The sequence below is a fragment of the Panthera uncia genome (assembly GCF_023721935.1).
Source record: "Panthera uncia isolate 11264 chromosome A1 unlocalized genomic scaffold, Puncia_PCG_1.0 HiC_scaffold_17, whole genome shotgun sequence".
In the NCBI taxonomy this organism is placed as follows: Eukaryota; Metazoa; Chordata; class Mammalia; order Carnivora; family Felidae; genus Panthera; species Panthera uncia.
In genome coordinates, this window is record NW_026057577.1 from 92,565,719 (window position 1) to 92,578,501 (window position 12,783).

The 12,783-nt window shown below is 37.3% G+C and overlaps 1 protein-coding gene across 3 annotated transcripts in view; it reads right to left on the reverse strand.

Moving 5' to 3' along the window:
- Positions 1 to 12,783, reverse strand: part of RANBP17 (RAN binding protein 17) — a 330,781-nt gene that overhangs the window by 29,389 nt on the left and 288,609 nt on the right. For all 3 annotated transcript variants that reach the window (XM_049647789.1, XM_049647786.1, XM_049647787.1), the window contains 2 exons: positions 11,919 to 12,057; positions 107 to 273 (listed from right to left, as the gene is read on the reverse strand). In XM_049647789.1, coding sequence (XP_049503746.1) covers positions 107 to 273; positions 11,919 to 12,057 — 306 coding nt within the window. The remainder of the gene's footprint in view (positions 1 to 106; positions 274 to 11,918; positions 12,058 to 12,783) is intronic.

A 12,783-nucleotide genomic window follows, 5' to 3' on the forward strand; every position in this document is an offset into this window, starting at 1 on the left:
GGACCGCGAGATCGTGACCTGGCTGAAGTCGGACGCTTAACCGACTGCGCCACCCAGGCGCCCCTGGGAAACTGTTTCTTAAGTCAGGTGACCGACCACCAGTTACCTGCTGTAGGACATCTGGATTTTGCTGCATAAAATGTAAGAGTCTCTGACCGGCCTGGGTGGCCTCTCTGCATCGAAGTGGCTTCTTGCCCTCTTTTGCTATGTGCTTGAAGAGGTAGGTGACGATGTAGTCTAAACTGGTACAGCAGCTGGAGGAGACAACTGTATCTGTACGAACAATAAATGAGAATTCCTTCGCATTACTAAGTGAGTTTTCATCTGATTAATTATAATGCCTCCGATTAAAAAAACCACTTTCTGGTTTCAAAGCACTTTTATCAAATTGTAAAACTCCTTGAGGGCAGGGATTTTACCTTGCTTATCTCTTTGAACCCAGTGTCTACTACAAGACCTGGTATAGAGACGTGTTAGTTAAGTAACTGACTCCTGGATTGAATTGGACAGAATTTTCCATTTGTGACCTCAACGATCGTCTGTTCAACTCAAGTGACTTTATTAAACATCTGTTGGTGCAAAGTGCTCTGCTGCAGAGGAAACAGGGTGTGGACTTGGTGCAAAATGCTCTCTTTCAGGGGAAACCTCTACCCTGGTCAAAGAGCTCGTGATTCAGTACATAAGTCACTGCTGCTCAGTGCTAGCCAAGAATGAGCGACACACTGCTGGGCGGATTTTGAGGAAGACATCACATTTGGATGGGGATCAAAAAGACTTTACGAAGGAGACAGAACCTAAGACGGGCTTGGGAAAGTTATTTCAGTTAGATATAAGGAAGGACATTTTTCAGGTAGAGAGATTCACACAATGTGCACAGTGTGGTGGGAAGTTAGGGATTTTGGAGTCAGACAGCTCTGGTTTCAAATCTCATCTTTTCTAATGACTTGCTATGTTGTTACTCTGAAAGAACCAGTTAACCTTTCTCAGCATTTGTAAAATAACTTGCAGAGTTGAATGAGAAGAAAACAACTAGAAAGTCTCAGAATAAAAACAGCTGATATTTACTGACAGTTTACTGTGTTAGTTACACAAATTATTGTGCATCCTCACAATAGCTCTGTGATGGTAACTGTTATTATCTCCATTTACAGGCAAGAATAGTGAGGGATTAAATGACATGTCCAATGCCACACGGCTGGATGACTGTGGAGCCACTGTCTGAAAATAAACAAGGAGCTGAAGTTCTAGATTTATACTTTTAACCATGAAAATTAATACACATTAAACAAAATCAGGTTTTAAGCAAAAATACATGTAACCATCAAACACTTTGTTAAAACACAATGGATTCAAAAGATGACAATTACTACCAGTTTGCCCTCGTGTTGAAAAGAGGAGGGTGTATTCAGGGAGTATGACTTTTGGGATGAGTGAGAGAATATATAGGGAGTCATAAGAGAGAAGGCTGACAAAGTAGGTTGGTGTCTTCCTTGAGGGCATCCAATAGTGAGCTGGGACAGTACATTTAATTTGAAAGACAACAGAGGTGTTATTAAAGGCTTCTTTTTTAAAGCAAGCAAGTGACATGATGTAGCAACCATTTATTGACTATCTACTTTGTACATTAGAGTTATTATTCACTTACTTCTAACAATTACTTTGTATATAGTAGGTGTTGTTATTTGCATTTTTCAGTAAAAAAAAATGGATTTCGGAGATAAAGAGCTTATCCAACAAAGTTCATGGTTCTGATTCATAGAATGACACTGCCCAGATTTTTTGGCCAAAGGTAATAATGTACAGACACGATCCTGGGGGAGTTTATGATCAGTAACAGAAGTGACAAGAGGAACAATTAAAAACATTCAAAAATGGCAAAAATGGTAAATGCAGATGAGGAAAGTAGACAGGGAGAGTAGGGCTGGGAACCAGCAGATTATAAACTTCCTAAGGCAGTCATTAATTTCTTATTCATTTTATGAATCTCTGAGGTTTTGAGACACACGTGCCTTTCCTAGATTAGAGGTGCAATGTTAGTAGGCAAAGCAAGTCTGAGGAAGGTTTTATAGGTCTTGAGTTGTATTTAGTAATAATACCTAGAACGACAGAACACCACAGTTTACAAACTCTTTCATATAAATTGTTTTGGAGAGAAATGGCATAAGAAATAGAAAGAGGTAGGCTTGGTGGAAAGTTCTGACATACAGATAGATAAATGCATTTAAAACAGAGGATAACAGGGGCGCCTGGGTGGCTCAGTCAGTTAAGTGTCCAACTCTTGATTTTGGCTCAGGTCATGATCTCACAGGTTTATGAGATTTAGTCCTGTGTCAGGCTCTGTGCTGTCAGCATAGAGCCTGCTTGGGATTCTCTCTCTCCCTCTCTTTCTGCCCCTCCCTCCCTGTCTCTTTCTCAAAGTAAATTAATAAACCCTAAAAGTAAATAAAAAAATAAAATAGAGGATAATAGTAGTTGGTGCAGGATCAGTAGGGGATGAATGAAGGTCTACAAGATGGGAACGGACAATAGCTTAGGGAAACCATAGCGCTATGGAAGCTATATATACAAGCAAATTGTGGTGCTATATTTTCCTCTTAAGAAAGGGGCTCTTTTTCTCCCAAAATCAGGGCATTTGATTGATGGATTAATCGTTTATCTCTCCCCACTATCTGGGTTGCTGTGCAGAAAAGGAAGATTAGATTTTATAATTCCAGGAGGTAGTATAATGTAGTGGAAAAGATCTAGGCCTAAGAATCAGGTACAGACTGGTTGAGCTTGGTTGCTTTTCTCTTTTCCTTCACATTTCTACTTTTGAAGTCCCAATCATGAAAGTAAATGGATTAAGTAACTTAATATCTACAAAAGGAAGCGAGCAGGAAATAGATATGGTTTCCCTCACCAGTAAAGAGCAATATGCTATCAATCATACAAAAATTATAAAGATTTCACATAGATTTGGTGACCGCATGCCATGCAGGTTGCATTAAAAGGTTCCAATCTACTGAGTCAGCTATGAAAAAGCCAGGTAAACACTTTAGACATGAAGGTTGGAACATATATCCTTGCAATAAAAGCAAGAAGAAGAGATTCCATTATGGCTGATTTATGGTTGGGGACTTTGAAACGGATAAATGTTATTTTAGGGTAGATTGAAAGGTGTAGAATCATAAGGATCAAGGGCCGTTTGATCAAAAACAGAATGAATAGTGCTGAGGACTATGTATTATTATTGGTTTTCTTTATTTGCAGCTCAAGCTATAATGTGAGATTCAAATAATGAAACTCTCCTGACATAAAAGGATGGGCAGAAGTCATGAATTTTCATATTTTGTCCTGGTTCTTGGTATTCAGAATTGTTAAATTTTTTAAAACGTTTTATTTATTTTTTTGAGAGAGCACAAGTCGGGGCGTGAGAGAGAGGGGGGCAGAGGATCTGAAGTAGGCTCTGCCCTGACAGCAGCAAGCCTGATGGAGGGCTTGAACTCACAAGATCAGGACCTGAGCCGAAGTCTGACACTTAACCGAATTAGCCACCCAGGAGTCCCAGTATTCAGACTCTTTTAAAAAAAGGATTCACTCGGGGCACCTGAATGGCTCAGCCTGTTGAACATCTGACTTCGGCTCAGGTCATGATCTCATGGTTCATGGGTTCGAGCGCCACATCAGGCTCTGTGCTGACAGCTCAGAGCCTGGAGCCTGCTTCAGATTGTGTCTCCATCTCTCTCTGCCCCTCCCCCGCTTGCTCTCTCTCTCTCTCTCTCTCTCAAAAATAAGTAAACATTAAAAAAAATGACCAAAAAAAAAAAGGATTTATCTGCAATGTAGACAATTAAAAAAATTTTTTTTAATGTTTATTTTTGAGAGACAGAGAGAGACAGCATGAGCAGGAGAGGGGCAGAGAGAGAGAGAGAGGGAGGGAGACCCAGAATACGAAGCAGGCTCCAGGCTCTGAGCTGTCAGCACAGAGCCTGATGTGGGGCTTGAACTCATGAGCCCAGAGATCATGACCTGAGCTGAAGTCGGACTGCAATGTAGACAATTTTAGACACAATGTTTAAGTCGAATGGTCACTTTGTTCTCTCTAGCAACTTGTTGTTTGGCATTAAAACCAAATGCTCCTTTTCTCCTGCAACAGGTCTCCACAGGAAGCACATGCATCATTAATAAGCCTCCTGTTCACTAGGACCCATCATGGAAAACTGTTCTGAAAAGTTAACTGTATAGGAAAGAGTTGCTTGACTGAGTCAGGAGAATAATAATGGGGCTGAGCTAAAATTTGGCTTTGGCTCAAAATTTCTCACCATGGCAGAAGAGAGGAAGGAGGTCTTAGAAAAATACAGTGTGAAAGGCAATTTCAGAAACGAAAGGCCTGTCTGGGTGGTGCACAGTTTTGGAAATAGGTGGCTCTGGATTTGAATCTGTCTGTATTTTCTAGATGTTTAACTTCATGGGGCTTTAATTTGCAACTCTGTAAAATGTGCTTAATACCACCTACTTTGCAAGGTCTTGTGAGAAATAAGTAAAGTGTGTAAAGACTGTTAACATAGTGCTCAACACAGAGCAGGCTTCCCCCTTTTCACTTTCCATCTGTTTTCCTGGCGGTTTCAGTCCCTTAAATACAAAGCCCATCATTTTGTTTGGCAAACTCATAGCTAGCTGTCTTCTACTTTTAGCATGTTTTTGGTGGGAGAAACTAGTGTACAAGGTCTCTAAGTTTCTAAATATTTCCTGAATGTCTTGTTTCCATGTTATATTCATACCACTTAATCTAATTCAAGAATGTGTTCAAAATAACAACATATTCTATTCATAATGAACATTTTATTAATAGTGGCCTTGATGAGGAAAGGTCTGGTGGCTTCCAGTTGGTTCAAATTTTCACTTGCCCTCACAATTTCTTGTTTTTGCCTTTTGTGCTATCTTTTACTTCTTGGAATGACCCTCACTGCTGCCCCAGCTAATCTTCAGAGGCCTTCCCTGATCACTTCTAAAGAAGCCACATTTGATCATTCTCCAGTCATTATCCCATTTTAAGTCTTTGTTTAGCACTTGCAATGACCTGACTTTTTCTTGTGTGTGTGTGTGCGTGTGCGTGTTTGTGTGTGTGTGTGTGTGTGGTCATGTATTTATTGTTTATCTTTTCCCTCTAGAGTAAAAGCTTCACATCAGCAGGGACCTTCTCTGTTTTGTTCCCTTTAGTACTGCCAAGTACATAGTATGTGCATAATTGGTACTTAATGAATGACTTGAGTGTCACTATTATTAAGAGCAGCTTTTTGTAAGTTCTGCACTTGGTCTCTATATGTAAGAGAATGGTTTCTATATGTAAGAGTGTGGTGGGGGGTGATGGTGGCTGGGTAATAAAAAGATAGAAAATAGGGGCACCTGGGTGGCTCATTTGGTTAAGCATCTGACTCTTGGTTTCAGCTCAGGTCATGATCTCACAGTTTTGTGAGTGCGAGCCCTGGGTCAGGCTTCTTCTCTCTCTCCCTCTCCCCTACTCACACCGTCTCTGTCTCTCTTAAAATAAACTTTAAAAAAATAAAAAGAAAATATAGTCACTTTTCTCATTCACCTTTCTCTTTCCCCACATTACAGCTTGCCTGAAACTAAAAATGCTGATGAATGAGGATAACCAAAAATTGTTAATATCATGTTAAGCATATTAGGTGAGTTACTACCCTATCACTGATTCAATTTTTTTTTTGTGCTTCCGTCTCAGTTTTTCCAGAGGCTAAAGTAGAACTGAAGCCTGCTTGTAACCCAAACGATAACTATAAATGCCTCTTTGCAGATCTATTATTGTTGGAAAAGGAGAAACCCAAGTGGGTACTTTTGATAGTCCTTTTTCTTGAAGATTAGATACATCTAGGGCAGGGTGGTGAGGCGAAGAGGAATGGGTTTTCGAGTCAGAAAGACTCCTAGATCAGGCACTTATTGGTTGTGTAACCTTCTGCAAGTTGTTTGACCTCCCTGAGCCACAGCTTACTCATCTGTATAATGAAATATAATGAAAATAACATTACTCAATTAACTTAATAAATATTTACTGAGCACTTACTATATGCTAGGCACTGGGAATAAAGTGGTGCCTCAAGACACTGTTTCTGTCCTTCAGAAAACTGCAATCAAGTAGGAAATAAGGACACACAGAGTATGTAACCCAGTTTTGGTAGGCACAGTGGTTCTGAGAATGACAAGGCTGAAGTACCCACCTGAAAACACCTATGACAGCATCAGGCACAGAGTACATGTCCATAAACATACAATTAGTAAGTGGTAGCACCAGGACTTACATCCACGCTCAGTACTCCCTCCCTAATGCCACTTCATCAAGACTCCCTTGAGAGCCTTGTTGAAATGCAGATTCCAGGCCTGAGACCACACTTTGAGAGCAATATAGCCACCTGCAACTAATTCAAAATCTTCAAGTATTACTATGATGTGAGTTAAAAGAATGTCAAGCCAAACTGTAATAAGAAAAGACAAGGCTTCAGTTTCTGTCCTTGAAGGATTAACTGCTATGAGAATTTTTCCTTCTGCCATAAACAACTAGAAAACAGGACAAAAATATGAAACAACATTTTTCAATTATTGCACAACAAGCAGTACAGGGCTATTAAACCAGAGAGGAGGGAAACAAATGATGTGATTGCTCAAGCTTATTGCCCCAAGTAGTTTCCAGGCTACAGACCAGGAAGGGGGAACCCAAACTGAGCTAAGCAGTCTCACTGAGTTGAAGAGAAACAGTTTGAATTTGGGGAGACTGAGGCAGCTAGAACTCATGGGACAGAGTTTCAGAGAGTGGGAGCTATACAAAGAGACAGTTCTGGAGATCTGTAAAGGAGTCCTTCCCATCCAGTCTTCGAATAATAACAGAGATATACAACACATGTGTAGTTCCAGAAGGAATGGAGATAGCGGGAAAGAGGTAGACTGTGATTATTTGAAGGCAAACTGTGCTGATATTATTTGAAGGTGTAGATTATAAACCCTAGAGTACCACTAAAAATAAAAAAGTCTGGCTAATAAACTCATAGGGGGTATAAAATGGATTCATAAGAAAGATGTAATTAATCCTAACCAAAAGAAGGCAGGAAAAAAAAGAAAAAAGAAACAAAGTTCAGACCAAATAAAAAGAAAACAAGTAGCAATATTATAGATTTAAACTCAAATACACTGGTAGTTACATTAAATATAAATGGTTGAAACACTAATTAGAAGGCAGAGACAGTGAGATTTGATATAAAAATATGACCCACCTATAAGCTGTCTGTTTGGCAAATACGTTCATGTGCTAACTCCCAGAACCTGTGAATGTGTTAGATTATACAGCAAAGAATAAATAAGACTGCAGGTGGACTAAGATTGCTAATTAGTTGAGCGAAACATAGGGAGATTATTTTGGATTATCTGGGTAGGCCCAATGTAATCCCAAAGGTCCTTAAAAGTAAAAGAGAGAAGCAGGAGAGGTCAGATTTAGAGGGAGATGTATTTATAGAAGAATGGTTACAGATGCAATCTTGCTGGTGTTGAAGATGAAGGGGGGCCATGAGCCAAGGAATTTAGGTGGTCTCCAGAAACTGGAACAGGCAAGGAAATGGATTTGGTCCTAGAAAGGAACACAGCTCTGCTGACACTTTCATTTTATAGCCCAGTGAGACCCATGTCACATTTATGATCTAAAGAACCATAAGATAATAAATGTACATTAGTTTAAGCCACCAAGCTTGTACAAATTTGTTATACTAGCAATAGAAAATACCTGCTGTCTACAAGACACAGAAAGATTAAAAGGGAAATGATAGAAAAAGAGGCAACCTAATCAAAAGAAAGCTGGAGAGGCTAGTAATATCAGACAAAGTAGATTTCAGAAGAAAGAGTATTAAAAAAAAAAAAGAAGAGTATTGCAAGAGATAAAGAAGGTCATTTCATAATGATAAAGGGGAAAATGACCAAAGGAACATAACAATCCTAAATATTTATGTATCTAGTAACAAAGCTTTGAAATACTTTATATAAAAACTGATAGAACTGAAAGGAGAAATGGAAAAATCTATATAGTCAGACTTCAGCACTTCTCTCTTGGTGGTTCATAGAATAAGTAGAAAACAAACAACCAGTAATAATATAGAAAATCTGAACAATTAGACCACCATAGAACATTCTTCCCAAAAACAGTGGAATGCACAGTTATTTCAAGTGCCCATGGCACATTCATCGTATTTTGAACATAAAAAGGATGCAATAAATATAAAGATTATAAAAATTGCTGAGTATTTCCTATGACCACAATGGAATTAAACTAGAATCAGTAACAGATATCAGGAACACCTGTGAATATACAGAAATTAAAAACCCTGTGCCTCTAAGTAACAATCCACTGATAAAAGAAGAATTCAGCAGGACAATTAGAAAATATTTTTGAATGGAATAGAAAAAAAAATCTCAAAATATATAAAATTTTTGTGAGGAATAGCTATAGCAGTGCTTAGATGAAAGCATTAAATGTGTATATTAGCAAAGAGGAAAGGTCTAAAATCAGTTATCTACGTATCTACTTGACAAAATTAAGAAAAGAAAAAGCAAAGTAAACTAAAGGAAGGAAATAATAAAGGCCATATATGAAATTAATGAAATAAAAGATGGAAAAATAAAAGAGAATTCAATGAAAACTGAAAGCTGGTTCTGTGCAATAAAACTGATCAATCTAGAGCCAGAATGAGAAAAAAAAAAGAGAGAGAAGACACAAATTGTCAATTTCAGGGATGGAAGAGGGGAATCACTACAGACCTTGCTCAAATCATATTGTATAACAATGGGATATTATGAACAATTTTATGTCAATGTCAGATGAACTTCAGATGAAATGGAGAAATTCTTTTGAAGATACAAACTACCAAATGCTACGCCAGATCTAATAAATAAGTGGAATAGTCCTGTATCCATGAAAAAATTTAATTTGTAGTTAAAAAAACTTACTAACAACAATAAAAAATCTAGGCTTAAAGGCCTCACTAAGGAGATCTGATAACCATTTAAGTAAGAACTAATAACAATTCTCCACAAACTTTTTAAGAAAATAGGAGAGGTGGAAACAATCCTCAAGTCATTTTATGATGGCATTAGACTGACACTAAAACAAGGCAAAGATACAGAAGAACAAAGAGTACAAGATACGGAAGAAGAACTATAGAAAAACTACTGAGAACACATCAATATCTGTCATGAACATAGATGTAAAAAATCTGTATCAAAATTTTAGAAAGTCGATTTCAATAACATATAAGAAGGATGTGTTACAACCTAGTGTGGAATGCAAGGCTGGTTTTACATTCAAATACCCATCAATGTGATGATTAACATTATGTAATGTATTAAAAAAGCAAAGCCATATAATCATCTCAGTAGATGTAGATAAATAATTTGATAAAATTCAATATTCATTCATGATAATACTCTCAGAAAACCACAAATAAGGGAATTTTTTCAACAAGATAAAAGAGCATCTATATAAAAACCTATGGCTAACATTAGACTGAATGGTGAAAGAATGAATGGAGACATTTCCTTGGAGACAAGGAAAAAAATGTTTGCTATCATTACTTCTACTCAACATTGTATTGTAGACCCTAGCCAGTGTGATAAGGCAAGGAAAAAAAAGCCATACAGACTGGAAAGGAAGAGATGAAACTGTCTTTATTTGTAGGTACATCTATGCAGAAAATCTTAAGACATCTACAAAAACTACCAGAATTAATAGGTGGGTTTAGTAAGGTTGAAGGATATATGGTGAACATACAAAAAAAATCAACTGCAATTCTGCACAGTAGCCAAAAACAATGGGAAATTAAAATTCAATACCATGTACAATAGCATAAAAACATAAAATACGTAGTTATAACAAAATAAGTACAAGAGTCATACGTTTAAAGCTACAAAAATGCTGTTGAGAAAAATTAAGGAAGACCTAAATAAATGGACAGATATGCCATTTTCAGGAATTGAAAGTTCAATATTGCTAATATGTTAACTGCCCCCAAATTGGGCTAGAGATTCAACGCAATCCCCACGAAAATTCCCCTATTCATTTATTTTTTCTAACGAGAAACTGACAAATTGACACTAAGGTGTATATAAAAAGACAAAGGACCCAGAATAGCCAAGACCACTTTAAAAGAGAAAAACAGGGGCACCTGGGTGGCTCAGTCAGTTAAGTGTCTGACTCTTTATTTCAGTTCAGGTCATGATCTCACAATTTGTGGGATTTAGTCCCATGTCAGGCTCTGCACTGACAGCCGAGTGCCTACTCTCTCTCCCGTGCTTGCGCTCTCTCTCTCTCTCTCTCTCTAATATAAATAAACATTAAAAAAAAATAGAGAAAAACAAAATTAGAGGGCTATACTCTCTGATTTCAAGATGTACCAGAAAGTTAGGACAAAAGTTAAGTATCAGAACAGTATAGAATTGGCACAAAGTAATTCAATAAGGAAAGAACATTCTTCAACAAAAGGTGCTAGAACAATTGAATAACTGTATGCTAAAAAACAGCTTTTGTCTCATACATAATATTATATACAAAAAGTTTAGTTGAAATGGTTCACAGACCTAAACATAAGATCAAAAACTATAAAACTTCTGAAGAAAACATAAAAACCACCTGTCTGGCCTTGGGTTAAGCAAAGATTTCTTAGGATAGGACCCAAAAGACATGAACCATAAGAGAAAAAATAAGTAAATTGGACTGCCTCAAAATTAAAAAAAACTTTGCTCTTATAATAAGATGAGACTGTTAGAAAATAAAAATACAAGCCAAACCTGAAAAAATATTTTCAAAACACATATCTGATAAAGGATCTGTATCCAGAATATTTAATATATGTTTACAAGATAAATAACCCAGTTTAAAAAAATGGGTAAAGGATTCAAACAAATACTTCACTAAAGAAGATACATGAATGGCCCATAAGCATGAAAAGATGTTCAAATCACTATTCAGTAGTGAAAGAAATATTAAAAACATCATGAGATTCCTCTTAACTCCCACTAGGATGGCTAAGATTAAAAAGACTGACAATACCAAGTGTTAGGGAGGTTACTGGGAAACTGGAACCCTCAAACGTTGTTGGGAGAGCAAAATGGTGCAGTCATTTTGGGAAACAGTGTCACAATTTTTTTATAATGTTAAAAATACACTTAGCATACAACTCAAAAATCCCACTCCTAGCTATTTCCCCAAGAGAAATACTACCTGTCCACGGAAAGACTTGTACATTCACAGTAGCACTGTACAAAACAACCAAGTAATGGAAACAACTCAAAAGTCCATCAGCTGGTGAATATATAAATAGATAAGTTGTAGTATTCCACACAATGGGATAATACTCAGCAACAGAAAGGAATAAACTGACTTTCAAAACAGCATGGAAGAATCTCAAAGGCGTTATGCTAAACGAAAGAGAAAGGTATATACATCATAGGATTCCACTTAGATGAAATTCTGGAAAAGGTAAACTATAGTGAAAGAAAGTAGACAGTGGTTCCTTGGGGCTGGAGTGAGGGGGAAGGGACTGATTAGAAGGGGGCACTAGAGCGCTTTCTGTGGTGAAGAAAATGTTCCATATCTCAGTTGTGATGGTTCACGACTGTGTATATATATTTGTTATAGTCACTGAACAACTAACTGTTCACTTAAAATCAATGTGTATAAATTATACCTTTAAACGGATTAAAAATTAAGCTGTACATCAAAATACAAAAAGGCATTTTCTCACTTGCAAGCAATAATTATGAAATAATCTCTTAGTTTGGGTACATAATTTTTTCCTGTCTGTAGGATGATCATCTTAGTAAGCACATACATTAAGAGACCACAATCAAGTTTTTCCTCTGGAAATCATGTTCTCCACAATACTTACCAAGAGTAGTGAGTCCCTCGGAGATAGATGTGAGAACATACAACAGTACAGGAGGCTCTAAGTTGGTGATGAAGCTCATGTGGTCCTGGGTGAGACACTCCAGGAGTGGATAGTAAGACTGGCTCAGTTTCCGATATTGCTAAAACACAGAGATACCAAGTGTCAAGCCACTGGGAAGCAAAAGACATGTTAAGGTCTAGTGGAAACTGCCATTTATAATATTAGAAAATATAAACCTACCTAAATATAAATATATAAAATAAATACATGGAACAAATGACAAACACATGATTCTCAATTCGGTATTTAAGGGGGTTCTAATAGGAATCTCTTGATCTCTAGAAATCCTAATTTGAAGATACAGCACAGAAAGTATCCTCAATTTTACCTTACATGGATAACACTTAAATGCAAATAAAAATCTGTAGTGTGGAATTTAGAAGACTGAATTCTTCCTCAAAAAAAAAAAAAAGTTAGAGATGGAGGGAGCCTAACCATTAGAGACTCTTAAAAATTGAGAATAAACTGAGGGTTGATGGGGGGTGGGAGGGAGGGGAAAGTGGGTGATGGGCACTGAGGAGGGCACCCGTTGGGATGAACACTAGGTGTTGTATGGAAACTAATTTAACAATAAATTTCATATTAAAAAAAACAACTAAAAATAGAGTTACCCTACGATCCAGCAATTGCACTATAAGGTATTTACCCAAAGGATACAAAGATACAGATTGGAAGGGGTACATGTACTTCAATGTTTATAGAAGCATTATCAACAATAGCAAAACTATGGAGAGAGCCCAAATGTCCACTGACTGATGAATGGATAAAGATGTGGTACGTACACACACACACACACACACACACA